The 17,256-nt window shown below is 48.8% G+C and overlaps 1 protein-coding gene across 1 annotated transcript; it reads left to right on the top strand.

Annotated features, from left to right (window-relative positions):
- The first annotated feature begins 3,931 nt into the window (after positions 1-3,931).
- Positions 3,932-15,646, top strand: LOC102178903 (cytochrome P450 4A11). The gene is made up of 12 exons (XM_018044616.1): positions 3,932-4,176; positions 6,779-6,920; positions 7,550-7,594; positions 8,017-8,144; positions 9,116-9,240; positions 9,598-9,752; positions 10,248-10,354; positions 10,438-10,628; positions 10,726-10,859; positions 12,763-12,827; positions 12,970-13,046; positions 15,480-15,646. The coding sequence occupies exons 1-12, from the start codon at positions 3,982-3,984 to the stop codon at positions 15,601-15,603; spliced, it is 1,488 nt and encodes a 495-aa protein (XP_017900105.1). The 5' UTR covers positions 3,932-3,981; the 3' UTR covers positions 15,604-15,646.
- Positions 15,647-17,256: the final 1,610 nt, after the last annotated feature.

The following is a 17,256-nucleotide window of genomic DNA, read 5'->3' on the forward strand; positions in this document are numbered from 1 at the left end:
ACTAACACCCAAAAAATATGTCCTTTTTATTATAGGGGACTGGAATGCAAAAGTAGGAAGTCAACAAACACCTGGAGTATCAGGCAAATTTGGCCTTGGAATACAGAATGAAGCAGGGCAAAACTAATAGAGTTTTGCCAAGAAAATGCACTGGTCATAGCAAACACCCTCTTCCAACAACACAGAGAAGACTCTACACATGGACATCACCAGATGGTCAACACCAAAATCAGATTAATCATATTCTTTGCAGCCAAAGATGGAGAAGCTCTATACAGTCAGCAAAAATAAGACTGGGAGCTAACTGTGGCTCAGATCATGAACTCCTTATTGCCAAATTCAGACTTAAATTGAAGAAAGTACGGAACATCACTAGACCATTCATGTATGACCTAGATCAAATCCCTTATGATTATACAGTGGAAGTGTCCAATAGATTTAAGGGCCTAGGTCTGATAGATAGAATGCCTGATGAGCTATGGACAGAGGTTTGTGACATTGTACAGGAGACTGGGATCAAGACCACCCCCATGGAAAAGAAATGCAAAAAAGAAAAATGGCTATCTGGGGAAGCCTTACAAATAGCTGTGAAAAGAAGAGAAGTGAAAAGCAAAGGAGAAAAGGAAAGATATAAGCATGTGAATGTAGAGTTCAAACAATAGCAAAAAGAGATAAGAAAGCCTTCCTCAATGATCAATGCAAAGAAATAGAGGGAAACAACAGAATAGGAAAGACTAGAGATCTCTTCAAGGAAATTAGATATCAAGGGAACATTTCATGCAAAGATGGGCTTGATAAAGGACAGAAATGGTCTGGACCTAACAGAAGCGGAAGATACTAAGAAGAGATGGTAAGAATCCACAGAAGAACTGTACAAAAACGATCTTTATGACCAAGATAATCATGATGGTGTGATTATTCTCCTAGAGCCAGACATCCTGGAATGTGAAATCAAGTGGTCCTTAGAAAACATCACTATGAACAAAGCTGGTGGAGGTGATGGAATTCCAGTTGAGCTATTTCAAATCCTGAAAGACGATGCTGTGAAAGTGCTGCACTCAGTATGCCAGCAAATTTGGAAAACTCAGCAGTGGCCAAAGGATTGGAAAAGGTCAGTTTTCATTCCAATCCCAAAGAAAGGCAATGCCAAAGAATGCTCAAACTACCGCACAATTACACTCATCTCACACACTAGTAAAGTAATGCTCCAAAATCACTGCAGATGGTATTGCAGCCATGAAATTAAAAGATACTTACTCCTTGGAAGGAAAGTTATGGCCAATATAGATAGTATATTCAAAAGCAGAGACATTCTTTTGCCAACAAAGGTCCGTCTAGTCAAGGCAATGGTTTTTCCAGTGGTCATGTATGGATGTAAGAGTTGGACTGTGAAGAAAGCTGAGTGCCGAAGACTTGATGCTTTTGAACTGTGGTGTTGGAGAAGACTCTTGCAATTCCCTTGGACTGCAAGGGGATCCAACCAGTCCTTTCTAATGGAGATCAGTCCTGGGTATTCTTTGGAAGGAATGATTCTAAAGCTGAAACTCCAGTACTTTGGCCACCTCATGCGAAGAGTTGACTCATTGAAAAAGACTCTGATGCTGGGAGGGATTGGGGGCAGGAGAAGAAGGGGATGACAGAGGAGGAGATGGCTGGATGGCATCACTGACTCGATGGACATGAGTTTGAGTGAACCCTGGGAGTTGGTGATGGACAGGGAGGCCTGACATGCTGCAATTCATGGGGTCACAAAGAGTTGGACACGACTGAGTGACTGAACTGAACTGCACTGATCAAAGGAAAATGAAAGGAAAGGAAAGTCACTCAGTCATGTCCAACTCTTTGTGACCCCATTAAATGTAGCCTACCAGGCTCCTCTGTCCATGGGATTTTCCTCGCAATATTCCTGGAGTGGATCACCATTTCCTTCTCCAGGGGATCTTCCCGACCCAGGGATCGAACCCAGGTCTCCCACATTGTAGACAGACGCTTTACTGTCTGAGCCACCAGGGACGATCATAGGAAAGAGATTATTAAATGTTTTCAGAATGTGATTATATTTAAATTTATATGAGTTTTTTATAATTCATTAAAAAAAAAGCTTTTATTGCCATGTCACTGATTTGCCCTGTTCTGTAATGTTATGTGTACAGCACAGGGATTCTGATGCTTTTCCCTTAGAGCTTAGTAGAAAATATTGAGCATAGTTCCTTATTTTATACCATAGGTTCTTGTTTCTCCTACTCTTTTTCAACCTTTATTTCAAACTGTCACATCTTAATGGTACAGCAATTTTGGAAATTCACTTGCTGGAAATGTACTGGCCTTCCTGACTTTGCCTGTCACATACATCCTTCTCACAATCTTGGTGCCTCCTATCCCCTCTGATCCAGTCTTCCTGACCCCCACACACACCCAACTGTGGCCCAGGGAATGGTTCTCTCCTGTTGGAGGGGCAGATGCAGTTCCAGTACAGCCGGATGCTGACCCCAGCCTTCCACCATGACATCCTGAAGCCCTCCATGGGGCCCATGGCCTACTCTGTCCAACTGATGGTGGTGAGTCCACCTCTCTCTCATCTGTGCATATTCACACCAAGCTCAATCCACAGTTCACTCTCAACCAGATATATCCATCATACATCCATCAGAAACAGCCCCCTAGAATAATGCGCTCAATCCCAGAGACAGGCACATTACACACTATAGTGCACAAACATATTGTCAAGTGCTGAAACTCCCTTCTACAGCCAAGCCTGTTCCCTCTTGCAGACACATGGACATATTATTACCCATCTTATGTGACACACACCTCAACATACATGTGCTACTGCCATATAGAGATAAGAATTTGGGGCTATGGTGGGGCTGCATCTGGGCCCCCAGAGTCCTTATTTCTGGCTGAGAACCAGTGTTCTGGGACAGACACAGTGATCATGGGGAGAAAGGATAATGTGCAGATGGAGGGACAGCTGAAGAAGGAGAAGACCTGGAGGCACTTGGACTTCCTGGACATCCTTCTCTTTGCGAGAGTGAGTGTGGGCAGGAGAGGCCTAAGCCTTTGTGCAGAAGCACACAGGAAGTGCATACCTGCACTCTGGCCCTGCCTCAGTAGATGGAGAATGGGAGCAGCTTGTCTTATGAGAACCTGTGGAAGTTTCAGTCGCCTTGGACAAATGAAAATGGTTCATGTTGTCAAGCAGGGTATTTCAAGGCTATTTATACTAGAGAATTAAACCTGATTCTGAACAATATCACACTGTTAAATAAGACACCACAGGGATATTCTATTCAAGGGAGTTTTTTTTTTTTTATTTTTTAATCAGCTTGTTTGTTTGTTCTTTAACGTTTTGTATTTTTTACTGAAATGAAAGTCGCTCAGTAGGGTACAACTCTTTGCACCCCTATGGACTGTAAAGTGCCAGGCTCCTCTGTCTGTGGAATTCTCCAGGCAAGAATACTGGAATGGGTAGCCATTGCTTTCTCCAGGGGATCTTCCTGACCAAGGATCAACCTGGGTCTCCTGCATTGCAGGCAGATTCTTTATCCTCTGAGCCACCAGACCAATTTTTACTGGAGTACAGTCAATGATCAATGTGTGATAGTTTCAGGAGAACTCTGAAGAGACTCAGTCATCAGGAAGCTTTTAAAAATATTTACTTTTCTCTTTTATTTCAAACTGTCTAAAGGTTTAAAAAATGTAAGCAGATGATAGTTTGCAGTATCCTAGAACAACTCAAACTCCAAAATCAAGTTAGAAATATTATCTTCTCTTTATAATACCTACATTTTGTAACAAAAGAGAGATTGGTTTAAGAAAACAAATACAAAAAACAGCAACAAACCTGGAAACCCAGTCTGAGCTCTGCCTTCACCTTCATCCTCCCCCAGGTGGGCGGGGACATCCTCCCAGATCAGGCTGGGTGCTCAGGGGAGGTCAGGCACAGTCAGGGACAGTCAATGATCCAGAAGCCACTGCACCATGAGTGTTTCTGCACTGAGCCCCTCCAGAGCCCTGGGCGGGGTCTCTGGGCTCCTGCCAGTGGTCTTGCTGCTCGGCTTGGTTCTGGTTCTGCTCAAGGCGGCACAGCTCTACCTGCGCAGACAGTGGCTGCTCAAAGCCCTTCATCACTTCCCGTCTCCTCCTTCCCACTGGTTCTATGGACACAAGCGGGAGGTAGGATGGAGCTGGATGGGGGAGTGGGAGGGTTGGGAGGGCCGGAGATCTAGAGCATGGTCACACTCAGCAAGTTCATATCTGGCCCTGTGGTTGCCTGAGAGCACAGATGTGCAGTCTGATGGATCAGCCCCGGGGGGTTCACTGTGTGTGGGGACAACAGACAGGAGTCTAAGAAGGTGTCAAGTCACAGGAAAAGAGGCTTATCTGCAAGGTTGGGTTACGTCAGGTATGGAGACAAACTGGCTTGGTCCATTCAGACTAAGGGATTTTCTAGTCCTATAAGGTCAGTGCCAGAAACCCACACCAGAGGCCACACACAGGAGCGAAGTTCCCAGGATGGGGCCAGATGAGGAAAACTGCCTGCTTGGTGTCCTCTCTCTGAACTATGAGCTCTTGGAGCTGAACCTGTAATCCTCCCACCCTCAGCCCCCAAAACAGAGCCTGCACAGAGCGGTGTCAGTCCATTGTGTGGAGGGACAGGCAGGAGGGAAAGGAGCAGCTTGCAGGTTGGGAGGGGCAGCACCTGCCCACCCAGCACCGGCACCAAAGCCTGGGGGTGGGGGAGCTCAGAGCAAAGTCAGGGCCCACATGGACATGGGTCACCAAGCCACCAAGGGTCTGTGGCTTAAACAAATTTTAGGAGATAATCACAGGTTGCAGAGAGCTGAGGTCCCACTCAGCAGCACGATTAGAGCAGAGTGCAGCCAAAGACGAGAACTAGAAGCAGCCCAAACCCCATGCAGGCTGGCCCAGCACCTCTCTCCCCGCTCCTTCCTAATCTCCTGCACCCCAGGTCACTCAAGGTCCTCCCCCACTGCCTGTGCACACCAGCCTCTGGGACTCGGCTCCCATGTGCCCTCTCCCAGGAATGATCTCATTCCTCCTATGACTGTCTCACAAGCCCCAGGCCCAAGTCATTTTCATCCTGGGTTTCCCAGGAGAGGAGAGGACTCTCTTTTTCCCTTGGATGTCCTTCTCACAAGTCAGTGGTAACTGGATGCAGCTATTTCTCTCTGCAAGATCATAGCGATGAGCTGCTTCTGGGAAACCTTGCCTCTGGCTCATGTTTCTATCCTGAAAGCATGTTGGTAAATTATGAGCCAAAGAAAGAGCAAGCGCAGGAAGACTTTCCTAACACCCAGGTCTGAGTTAGGCCCCCTTCCCCAAAGCCTCCCCATAGGCTTTGTCTTCTGTCCATCACCCTTTCATGACGCCCTCCGCTTATGGCCAGAAGCTCTCTCATCTATTTCACTAGCCTGCAGGCCACAAACAGACAAGCATCTAGAGCCACCTCCTAATTTAGTGCCTTCAGTCTGTGTCTGGCACAGAGTTACTGCTCAGTAACACAAGCTCAGTGAAGGAACGTGACCCAGAGTGGCCAATTTACTTCAGAGCTGGTGAGTCTTGATGGTAGAAGGACGCTGGTAGAGGTCAAAGTGTGGAGGGTTTGATCTGAGTTACACAGAAGTCATTGAAATAAAGACGGTGTGACTATTTGGAACTTGTCTGGGATCAACTGTTGACAAGAAATCCAGAGGTAATAAAACAAACTGAGTCTGCAAAATAGAGGAGAGGCAGTTTCTCTGTGGTAAAGATGCCAGGCCACCAGGCAGAGGGAAGCACGTGAGCAAAGACCTGGAAGAGGAGCAGGTGGACCCAGTCCAGGAGTGCTGGCAGCAGCATCCTGGGGGCAGAGCAATGGGTCCTGTGGAATCGCCAGCCTGTCAGGGCAAGAAGACAGAGGGTAAATTCAGTAAGGAAAGGCCTTTGGGGTCCACACTCAGGTGTGTACAAAGATTTCACTACAAGACGGGAAGTGCACAAATGTTTCTGACAATTAGTCAACAAAAATGAGATCAAAAATCCACATGTCAAAATCTTATTTCAATACCATTCTCATATGTGTACATGCTGAATCTGACCTACAACTGTGCACACACACAATATGGGAAATAACGTCATACACACAATGTAATATTTAATTTTTTTCACTTAGCCATGCACACTCCAAACATTCTTTCATACTCATATACATTAACATGTGTGCTGGAGTATCATCAAACATATATATGATCAGGATGGCAAATGTAACTAATATATAAATTCAATTCTTAAAAAATCTATCTCTTCTCTAAATAAACCAAATAATATGAAAAATTGTTTACTTTCTCCAGGGGATCTTACCAACCCAGCATCAACCCAGGTCTCCCACTTTGTAGGCAAATTCATAATACCTGAGGTGCCAGGGAAGCCTACCAAGTGACAGAAATTATCATAAATTGCTCAAGAAGTTATGTCACTGTGTGCAAATTATTTCCAAATGTTTCACAAGCCAAGGAGTTATCTTTGATGTAAGATTCTGTAGGCAGTTTGTAGTGTTGGCCCGTAACTCTACTTGACATGGAACAGAATCCGATCTTAGGAAAATGGGAGACAGCCTGCAAGGTTGGATGAGATTCCAGGTCAGAAGAAATAGTTCTAACTCTTAGTTCTGCTGATGGATGCAGAGTGATCACCTGGTACCCTTCCAGGCCTTCACCTCCACTCCTGCTCCGAAACTAAAAGAGAGGTCATTGACTTGTGTTTCCCTTGGTGACAGTTCCAAGAGGAGGGTGAGCTGCCACACCTACTGAAAAGGGTAGAGAAATACCCAAGGGCCTGTGTTCGCTGGATGTGGGGCACAAGGGCCTTTGTATTGGTCTACGACCCTGACTACATGAAGATGGTCCTGGGGAGATCAGGTGAGAGGGAAACCCTCAGCTGGAAACATCTTCCATTTGAATACAGGCCCCTGGGTGTGAAATTCCAGAAGACACAGGCACATCAGATGCCAAGGCCTGAATTCCTCCAAACACCCACCCAACCAAAACCAGAGAGGACAACATTATTTACTGTTATTAAATGCTTTACTCCTGGTGGGGCTGGATTCTCTTTTACGTCTCTTTTCTTTTTACAAACAAATTGAGATGATCCCAGACCTGGAGCCAATTCCCTGTCCACACTGTCCTAGGTTGGGCACCTTTCACTGTTGCCAGTCCTGGGTCTTGAGATGGCCAGACCACCACTGACTATAGAAAAATCACAGATTCTGTCTCATTCTATGGCACCGAACAGAGTCTATGTTTCAGGGCAATTCACCATCTTAGTCCTGTGGGTGTTCTGCTCCACAACACTGAGTCTACGTTCCTGGGACCACGGTGACTATCAGGACAGAGAGAGTCAGGGGTGGGAGGCAAGTGGGTGGTGGCTTCAGAGTGACTGTCATTTGAAAAGCACCAGGAAGGGAAGGGAGCCCAAGGTCTAGACCTCAGGTGCTCTAGAGGCTGTCTGCCTTGTTTGGTCCCATCCATCTTCCCTCCTTATTTTTTAGACCCAAAGGCTCACATTACCTACAGACACCTGAAGCCCTGGATTGGTAAGTATATTTAAATACAACTGCCAACCACCCACCTGTTAGGTTAACCAAGAGTGGTCTCTTTGTGTAAATGGAGAAAAACAGGTGTCAGGCACCCTCATCTCTGAATCAAACCCCATTTTTCTAAAATGCCACCAGTCTTTGTAATGGTGCTCTAGCCCTCCTGAAGCCTAGCTGCTTCTTCATCGCTTCTCAGTCTTTCCTAATGTTGCCTGACTTTTTGATAAGTTCTTTTATGACCTGCCCCCTTACACTTTTTTGTCATAATCACATGCTATGGACAGACATACTAGAAATTCACATCGCTGAAATGTACTGGCCTCGCTGATTCTTGCCCATGGAAGACTTCTCCTGACACCCTTGGTTCCTCCCAAGAGGGCCCTAGTCTCCCCGATGCCCATACACACCCATCTGTGGTTCAGGGACAGGTTTGCTGCTGTTGGAGGGGCAGACATGGTTCCAGCACCGGCGGATGCTGACCCCAGCCTTCCACTATGACATCCTGAAGCCCTACGTGGGAATCATGGCCGACTCTGTCCGAGTGATGCTGGTGAGTCCATCACTTGTCACCATACGCACTAGAATCCAGCACAGCTGACAAAGTCCACTTTCAGACACTTATGTCCCTCACACACCCATGAATAGAGCCACCCAGAATGACGCACTCATGACTTAGTACGAGAGAGCACTCATTAAAGCTAGGTGGGACAGAGGAACATCTAGGCACCAGCTTGGATCCATAATTTTCTCCTCACCAAGAGAAATCAGGGCCATGGTGTATTCAGGGTCCACTCTTCTATCTCCATGTTTGAACGCAGGGGAGTAGATCAAGGAGGTCAGCTCAAATTGGCCCTGGCTGGCCTGGACAATGGCAGCTGTGGAGGCAGAGTGGACATCCCATGATGTCCTGCAGGTGGGCTCTGACCTGGGTTCCATCGATTCTGCATGTCACTGAGCCACTCATGGGAGGAAATGAGCCCAGGTCTACACTCACAGAGCTGAGCCTTCACAAACATCACCTCTGATCCAGAACAGGTTCTGTTCTTAGCTGTTCTTAACATCTGTTCTTAGCTAACATTAGATGAATGAAAGCAATAGAATAGCTCATGCCCCGTCTAGGAGCTGCATTAGAGCCATTTTAGCTTTTCCTTGCCTTGAAATCTTTGCTTCCTAGTGTTGGATATCACCTGTCCACATCTGACATCAGGACACAGAAGTTCTCCCTCTGTCCCCTGAGAAACTATGCTTTCTGCTCTGCCAAAGGTGGTTATTTTAATAAATTATTCCAAATATTCAGAATCAGTTAGGATATTAGAGGAGAATATAACTGCGTGTATAAGAAAGATTCAGAAAAAATAGGCATCATATTACACATGGGTGTTACAAGCCTAAGTTGCTAAAACATGTCTGCTTAGAAGATGAGGAAATCTCATCTGAAGATGTAGAGACAGAGAAGGCCTGGCCTTGGCAGCACAGGTCTTCTAGGGGAGCAGAGCAGGGTCAATCACCATCCCTCCACAGGACAAGTGGGAGGAGCTTGTCATCCAGGACTCACACCTGGAGATCTTTGGACATGTCTCCTGGATGACCCTGGACACCATCATGAAGTGCGCCTTCAGCCACCAGGGCAGCGTCCAGACGGACCGGTCAGTGACAGCTCTTCAAGGGCAGGGTCCTGTTTTCACGAATGGGGAGGACTTACCTGAGGGGCAATCCTCAGGTAAGGGCAGTGTGGATGCTTATCAGCACAAAAAGTAACATTCTACAGAGAGACATGGACCACGGTCAAATTCCACCCAGACCACCCTTGACTCAGTCAGAGGTCCCTGACTCCTGCTCGGGGAGAAGCCTGGCCTCTCTGGACACCTGTGAAGGACTCCAGGGGGAGGGCTCCAGGGAAATGAGGCAGAAATCACAATGCCTCGGTGTGACCTGAGGAATCTGACCCTCTCCAGGTCAGTGCCTCTCTCAACTCCAGTCTCTTCTGCGCCCTCTCCCTTCAGGAACTCCCAGTCCTACATCCAGGCCATCAGGGACCTCAGTCATCTGATTTTTTCCCGACTGCGGAATGCTCTCCACCAGAACGACCTCATCTACAGGCTGACCCCTGAAGGCCGCTGGAACCACGAGGCCCTCCAGCTTGCCCATCAACACACAGGTTCCCCTCCCACCTGGGCTGGTCCCCCCCGACCACACCCGCCCCACCACAGCACCCCCCCCACCACAGCCCCGCCCCCACAGCTTCATCAGGCTCACGTGGCCTAGCCTTGACCCCGTAGGCAAAGCCCAGACTTCTGCTTCCTCTTCAGGAGCTGGCACACACCCGCCTGCTGCAGGGACTGGGAACCCAGAGGTCAGGGTGTCAGGTGTTGAACAGGGAGTTACAGGAGGCACCATGTTGGTGATGCCTGAGTGAGACCCCCTCCCAGCAGCATTCAGGCAGAGCCCCCACGGGCTGTGCTAGAGTCGGGATTCCCGTCTGGAGTAGACTATGTTGGAACTCTAATCCCTGACATGTTCAGCCAGTCCCAACCTCACCCTCATTCACCTGGCACCCAGACTGGGCCTGAAGGGCAGAGGGGCTTATGGTGGGTGCAGACTCTGAACCGCCCAGAGTCCTCAGCTCTGGCTGGGAACCACTGCTCTGGGACAGATGCAGTGATCAAGGAGAGGAAGGCTCACCTGCAGAAGGAGGGAGAGCTGGAGAAGGTGAGGAGCAGGAGGCACTTGGACTTCCTGGACATCCTCCTCTTTGCCAGAGTGAGTGTGGGCAGGAGAGGCCTGAGCCTTTGTGCAGAAGCACACAGGAAGGGCAGACCTGCACTCTGGCCCTGCCTCCACAGATGGAGAATGGGAGCAGCTTGTCTGACGAGGACCTCCGTGCCGAGGTGGACACGTTCATGTTTGAGGGTCACGACACCACAGCCAGTGGCATCTCCTGGATCCTCTATGCTCTAGCCTCCCACCCAGGACATCAGCAGAGGTGTCGGGAAGAGATCCAGAGCCTCCTTGCGGATGGTGCTTCCATCACCTGGTGAGTGTCCTGGAGATGGAAGAACCCTGTCCTACCTGAACTCAAGAGAATCCATGGTTGTCCAGTCCTGCCTGCCCTCAGATGGGCTTCCTTTCAGGGACCATCTGGACCAGATGCCCTACACCACCATGTGCATCAAGGAGGCCATGAGACTCTATCCACCAGTACCAGTCATTGGCAGAGAGCTGAGCAAGCCCATCACCTTCCCTGATGGACGCTCCTTACCTGCAGGTATGAACTTCACCTCCCCACTCAGCTAAGCACTCTGCAGGACCACATGCTAGACCAGAAATCCACCTGTGCATTTCCAGTTTCAGGATGCTCTGGCTCTTGTCTGCCTGAAGATAACATTTATTCTCTAGTTCGAATGAGCTTTAAAGAATGCCTTTCCATAGATCCTAGGATTAATACTACCATATATTAAATAATCCTACTGCTAGGAACATATCTTGGGAAAACCAGAATCCAAAAAGCACATGTGCCGCAGTGTCCATTGCAGCATTGTTTACAATAGCCAGGACGTGGAGGCAACCAAGGTGTTCACTGATAGATGAATGGATAATGAAGCTGCAGTCCATATACACATGGAATATTACTCAGTATAAAATGGAACAAATATGAGTCAGTTGCAGTGAGGTGGAAAAATCTACAGCGTGTTATACAGAGTGAAGCACTCAGAAAGAGAAAAACAAATATCACATATTAATACACACACGTAAACATAGACTCTAGGACAATAGTGCTGATGAATGTATCTGCAGAGCAGGAATGTAGATGCAGACACAGGGAATGGACTTGTGGATGCAGGAGGGGAAGGAGAGGGTAGGACAAGTTGAGAAAGTAACATCGGCACAGATAGACTATCATGTGTAAAATACTAGTGTGTATCTAGTGGAAAGCTGCTCTATAAAGGGAAGCCCAGCCTGATTCTCTGAAATGGCCTAGCGGGGTGGAATGGGAAGGCGAGAGAGGTGCAGGATGGAGGGGATATAGCTGTTGTTTAGTTGCTAAGTGATGTCTGGCTCTTTTGCGACCCCACAGAGCGTAGCCCACCAGGCTCCACTGTCCATGACATTTGTCAGGCAAGAATACAGAAGTGAGTTGCCATTTCCCTCTCTCTCTATATAGATACATAACTGCACCTTGCGGAGGAGCCTGGTAGGCTGCCGTCCATGTGGTTGCAAAGAGTCAGACACGACTGAGTGACTTCACTTTCACTTTTCACTTTCCTGCATTGGAGAAGGAAATGGCAACCCACTCCAGTGTTCTTGCCTGGAGAATCCCAGGGAAGGGGGAGCCTGGTGGGCTGCCGTCTATGGGCTCTCATAGAGTCAGACACGACTGAAGCGACTTAGCAGCAGCAGCAGCAGCATGGCAGAAACTAACACACCTTTGGAAAGTAACTAACCTCTAGTGAAAGAAAAAAATGTTTGACACAAAACTTGAATGTAACAAAGGGCAACAAGTAAATGTTGACCCTTCTGCGTGGTCTTATGATGGAGCCTAAAATTCTAATACTTGAATCATGAAGGCAGAAGCAGAGGGAGGCATGGTGCTTCCAAATGGGGTGTAAATAAGGGAGGGCGCTCAAGAGACTCCACTGACATGGGTCATAGGCTCTAGTCTCTGAGGTGCCCTCTGGCGGATGGCAAGGAGCAGGTGATGATGAGGTCTGAGAGCCCTGCCATGGCTGGAGGCCACCCACTGACTCAGCACCCAGTGGGTCTGAATCCCAGCCCGTTCCCTCCTAATTGTGGGACCATAGACCCAACTCTTAACCTCTCTGAGGCTCAGGTGCTTCATGGGCTTGTGGAGACAGGAGTGCTTTCGTGAGGATTAAATGATTCTTGCACATTCCCCAGGTTCATGATGGCACTTGATAAATGTGAGTTGTCACCTGAGCTGCTCCTAAGTGTATCCTTGCCGTTCCTTTAATTCTCAGTCCTGGGCTGTGGTCACCTACCCCTAATCTGTGACCGTGTGCTTTGTCATGCCCCGCCCACCTGTCTTGAAAGAGCATCATTCCGTTCAGAGTGACGGAGGCTGCTCCCATGATGGCTCCCGGGGCTTTTGCGAGGCCACACATCCCCTGCACTATGGGACCATCAGCTTCTCTCTCTCCTCTGCCCCACAGGAATCTTACTGTCCCTCTCCATTTATGGGCTTCATCACAACCCGAAGGTGTGGCCGAACCCAGAGGTACGATGGACGTGGGAGGAGGAGATGGGACCTCTCTCGACACCAAACCTTCCCCTGCTCCCTCTCTGGGATTCTTATCCCCCAGTGCATTCATGTGAGGGGTTTGACCCCGAATGTCCAGGCCCTGGTGCTCTCTCTGCAGGTATTTGACCCAACCCGGTTCGCACCAGGTTCTACTCGACACAGCCATGCCTTCCTGCCCTTCTCAGGAGGATCCAGGTGAGGCCTCTGTACTGGGGGAAGCAAGTGTCACTGGTTGCTACCCCGATGTGTGTGACTGTCTACCTTCATATGAGGAGCATGAAGTTCCGTCCTTGTATGTTGATGGCTGAGAAGGAGGCGTGGGTCTCCATGTACAAGAAGGTCTTCAGGACCCACCACAATGACAGACCTCCCACTGTCCACAAGGACTGACCTCATTTCCATGTCCGTGGCCAATCCAAAGTATCCAGGGTTTTCCTCATTTTAGGAGTATGACATTATAGCATTACAGTCTTCATGACATTTAAACTAACAAGTTTGGTTAGCACAATTTCAGTCACACAATTATCTTTCATTAAAAGATGATTTTCTCTGTTCCAACTTCCTAGTCAGCCCCGTGCCTTTCTGCTTAATTCACCTGTCCGCCCACACTGTATTCGTCGTGCTTGCCTGGATTGGGAATTCCATGTCCTGAGGCTTCAAGTTATGTATGTGATCAGTTATAGTTGTAGTTTGAAGAAAGTTTCACAGTTCATGAGTATGTTCTCACTTCCTGCACTACATCTGACATAGATTTGACTGTGTATTAATATAACCATGACAGATATTTTCTGTTGCCAAAATTCTTTATTAAAAAGCAGAGTTTAGACACCATGGTCCCAGATTATACAGAGTAATGTTTAGTAAGAACAATCTTAAAGCGGAGGACAATCAAGCCTGCTTGGGGAGTCTATTGCTGATCCTGCTCATGATGCCAGTTTCTCACTGCTCATGCTGTGGCACACTGTTTGCTGAACGCAGGATAGATGCAAAGCATCAGCTAAGAGGCTGGAGGAGGACTGGAGGAGGACTGGAGGAGCCATAGGGACTGCAGACACGTTTGTTCTCTCCTGGCTGTGTTATGGCCGCCATAACACAGCTCTGTCCTGCCTGACACAGCCGCCGTAGCAGCAGCCATAAAAACCATAACATAACCTCATATAATATAACCATGATGTTGGTCCAACTTAGCCAGAGCGCAGTAGTAACCAGGGCTTTCATAGCCAAACTCATAAAGGCGTACCTCACACCTCCCGCAGAGCTTTTGGCAGGTGGAGCTTAGATACCAAAAGTAGCCAGAGTCCAAGCGAGTACCATGTGATGCATGTGCGCAGTGCTATAGGTAATCCAGCTCTTCCATAATCATTAGTTACAAACCCGAGGCCACAGTGAGAGGCCTCAGGGAGAGAGCGCCTGACAATGCCATCTTGGCTAATTTGCTCTTTCCCTACAGGAAGGAGAGTATTTTGTGTTTGACATGTGCATTTGAAAAATCTATTGCATGTAAAACATAAAGCACCCTTGAGATAGCTATTAGCCTGATTGATACACTCCTAAATGATTGCTGTGAAGATCTTAAAGGGCACAGAACCTCCCCTGAAATAGTAACTTCAGTGGCTTTGTAACTTAGTGGAAACAAGTTTTTTGACTGTACAGATCTAGGAAATTCTCAGCTGGTGAATCAACCTTTACAGAACAGTGTTGAAGTAAACTGTTCCTGATTGATTCTAGGATTTGGTTTACACCAGGGTCCTTTCTTTCTTGTAGACATGGCTGCAGGTCATTCAGTTGCTGCTAGAGGGCAGGAGGGACTCGGCAGCTTGATTCCTACGTCAGACTGAATATTTCTTTTATTCTCATTCCACTTGAGTTTTGTTTTCAATTCAATCAATATTGTTCAAATGTGAAAGTATGTATTAAGTGTGTCTCTGTGTGCCAAGACCTATGCTAGGAGAGATGGGAACACGGGGATGATAACGCTGTCCTCCCCCAGGGCTCACAGTCAACAACATGTCTACTTCAACAGACATCATTCACCCATCCACTCTTTCACTCATTCAGTCCTTGAGCAGACTGTGTGGGGATCCATGATCCGGCAACTGGATGTGATGTGTCCCACCATGGAGGGTTTTGAGGACTGGATTGAGCCTTGAGCATGAGGAAGTCAACCGTCGCTGAGTCATGACACCCCAGGTCCAGAGAGAGCTGTGATGCAGGCACTGGACGTGTACTCCCTGTGATGTTGTGGCTTTACTTGCTTGCTTTCTGCGGCCTAAGGGAGACTCCTCCCCTTCCCAGGAAGATTCTGATTCAGACTGTGTTTGTCCATGTAGGTGGTAGGTCCTGTAGGTCCTTGAAGGAATTGCCAGTGGGAGTGAGCTAGTTCACAGTTCTTGATCACTCTTGACTCTTTTAAAGCGCTGAAAGGTTTTCCTGCTGAGAGCAGGAGTATGAGTTGAGCAGTCCTTAGAGAGGCGGGCTTTGCCATCTGTCAGGAAGAGCTCTGCTGGCAAGTTCAGTGGGATGAGTAAGGAAGGGATCAGGTCTTGACACAGGAGGAGAGCCCTGATTCCCTGTGCTCAGCAGGGGTTAGAAGCCTCTGCTCTCTTTCCTTTTTATCTCCCAACCTAGGAACTGCATCGGGAAGCAGTTTGCCATGAATGAGTTGAAGGTGGCCGTGGCCCTGACCTTGCTTCGCTTTGAGCTGTCACCGATCCCGCCAGGGTCCCTGTGCCCATGCCAGTCGTTGTGCTGAGATCCACAAATGGGATCCACCTGCAGCTCAGGAAGCTCTCTGATTCAGGTGGGACAAGGACTAGCTTGAGGGCCCTGTCTGCCATCCCGTCTTGCTGTCACTCTCTCCTGTCCTTGCCCCTTGCCCACTTCCTGCTTTTGTCTGCCCCCCTGCCAGCTTGCCTCATGTCCTGCCCCTGCCCAGCAGCAGACTTTCTGCCCTTCTCCTCTCACCTTTTCTCCCTATGTGCTGTCTCTCCATCTGTCTCTGATCCCTGCATCTCTCACTGTCCACTGAATCCTGATCACCCACACCCTCCCGCCTGTCTGTTCTCTGCCTGTGTTTTCTCCCGTTCTGCCTGCCCTCTCTGTCCGGCTGAATTCACTTTTTGTTTTGATGGTAAAGATGAATTGTTCTCTGCCTAGGGACTTAGACAAACAAAATCTATCCATCTGATGGCTCTGAATGAGAAGTCAGAAAATGTTTCCCTGGAGCACAACAAGATGTTGGACACATCCTCATCCAGGGACCTGGGACAGGACTCTCCTTGGACAGTTGTGATGATTTGACTTTTTGCGCATCGAGCAGCCAATTTACCGCCAAGCCGGACCCTTCATGCTACTGACGCCTGCGCCTCCTAGGCTTTTTTGTCATTTTTGCATCTAGAGCTTCATCCCTTGCATTCCCTGTGGCTCCTGGCCTTCCTCGCACATTCAAGATGCCAGGCAGCATCTTCAAATGTCGCTCTGGCTTCTGCTCTTCACATAACCCTCTCTTTCATAAGACTTTGGTGCCGGGGCCAACCTAGTATCGAACAGCGCTTTATTCTGGGTTCTGGCAACTAGGACAAGACACCTGGGGAGCATCCTGGACCTGTAAATCCTGTGTGCCTCCCTTCGCCCTGGCCACTGGCTCTCTCCGCTGTTGAGATGGGTCTACCCCCGTTTCACTCACATCGGCTTCGCCCTCTTATCCCCGGCTCCTGTAAAAGTTGCACAATATCATGATGGGAAGTGTGCTGGTCTGTCTGAAAGGGCAGTTGGATGACAGCAGGAAAGAGAGAGAAGGGGAGGAAGGACAGTAACAGCCAGGCGAGGAGGAGGGAGTATAACAGTGGCTCATGTGAGGCCGAGACCTAGTAGGGAGAAGCCTATGTGCCCAGACCGCCCCTGCAAGCTTCACAGCCTGCTGGAGTCACTCTTCCAATTGGAGCCGCAGCACTCGACTGCACCTGGTGTTCTGCACCGCTTTCTCATTTTGTTTACAGCTGAGTCAGAGAAAGGCGCTCATGCCCTGAGGCTCAGAGGGAAGACGCTCACTGCGCAGCCACGCTGTCAAGGGAGGGAGCTTTCTGCCTCTTCCTGTGGTAGCTTCCTCACACATGCTGTAGAGGGGCCCGCAGCGCCCACCCTGTCGGTGGAGGCAAGGGGAAGACTTAGTAGGACTTTGGTCGCAGGCCAGCAAGGGCTCTTCCCTTCCACCCAGAAGAGATTTGAGAAAGAGGCCCAGCCTGGCCATGTCACCAGCCGGCGCCTGGCAGCCGTTCCTGCATGGCAGGGCCTGCGCAGGCTCTTCAGATGCCGACGAAGGGTGCGCGCTCGTGTGTGTGCAGGAGGGCGCTGGAGGATACCAGCTGGGCACAAGTCTTGGATGCCACTACAGGGAGAACAGCAG

This window comes from Capra hircus, unplaced genomic scaffold (genome assembly GCF_001704415.2).
Source record: "Capra hircus breed San Clemente unplaced genomic scaffold, ASM170441v1, whole genome shotgun sequence".
NCBI lineage: Eukaryota > Metazoa > Chordata > Mammalia > Artiodactyla > Bovidae > Capra > Capra hircus.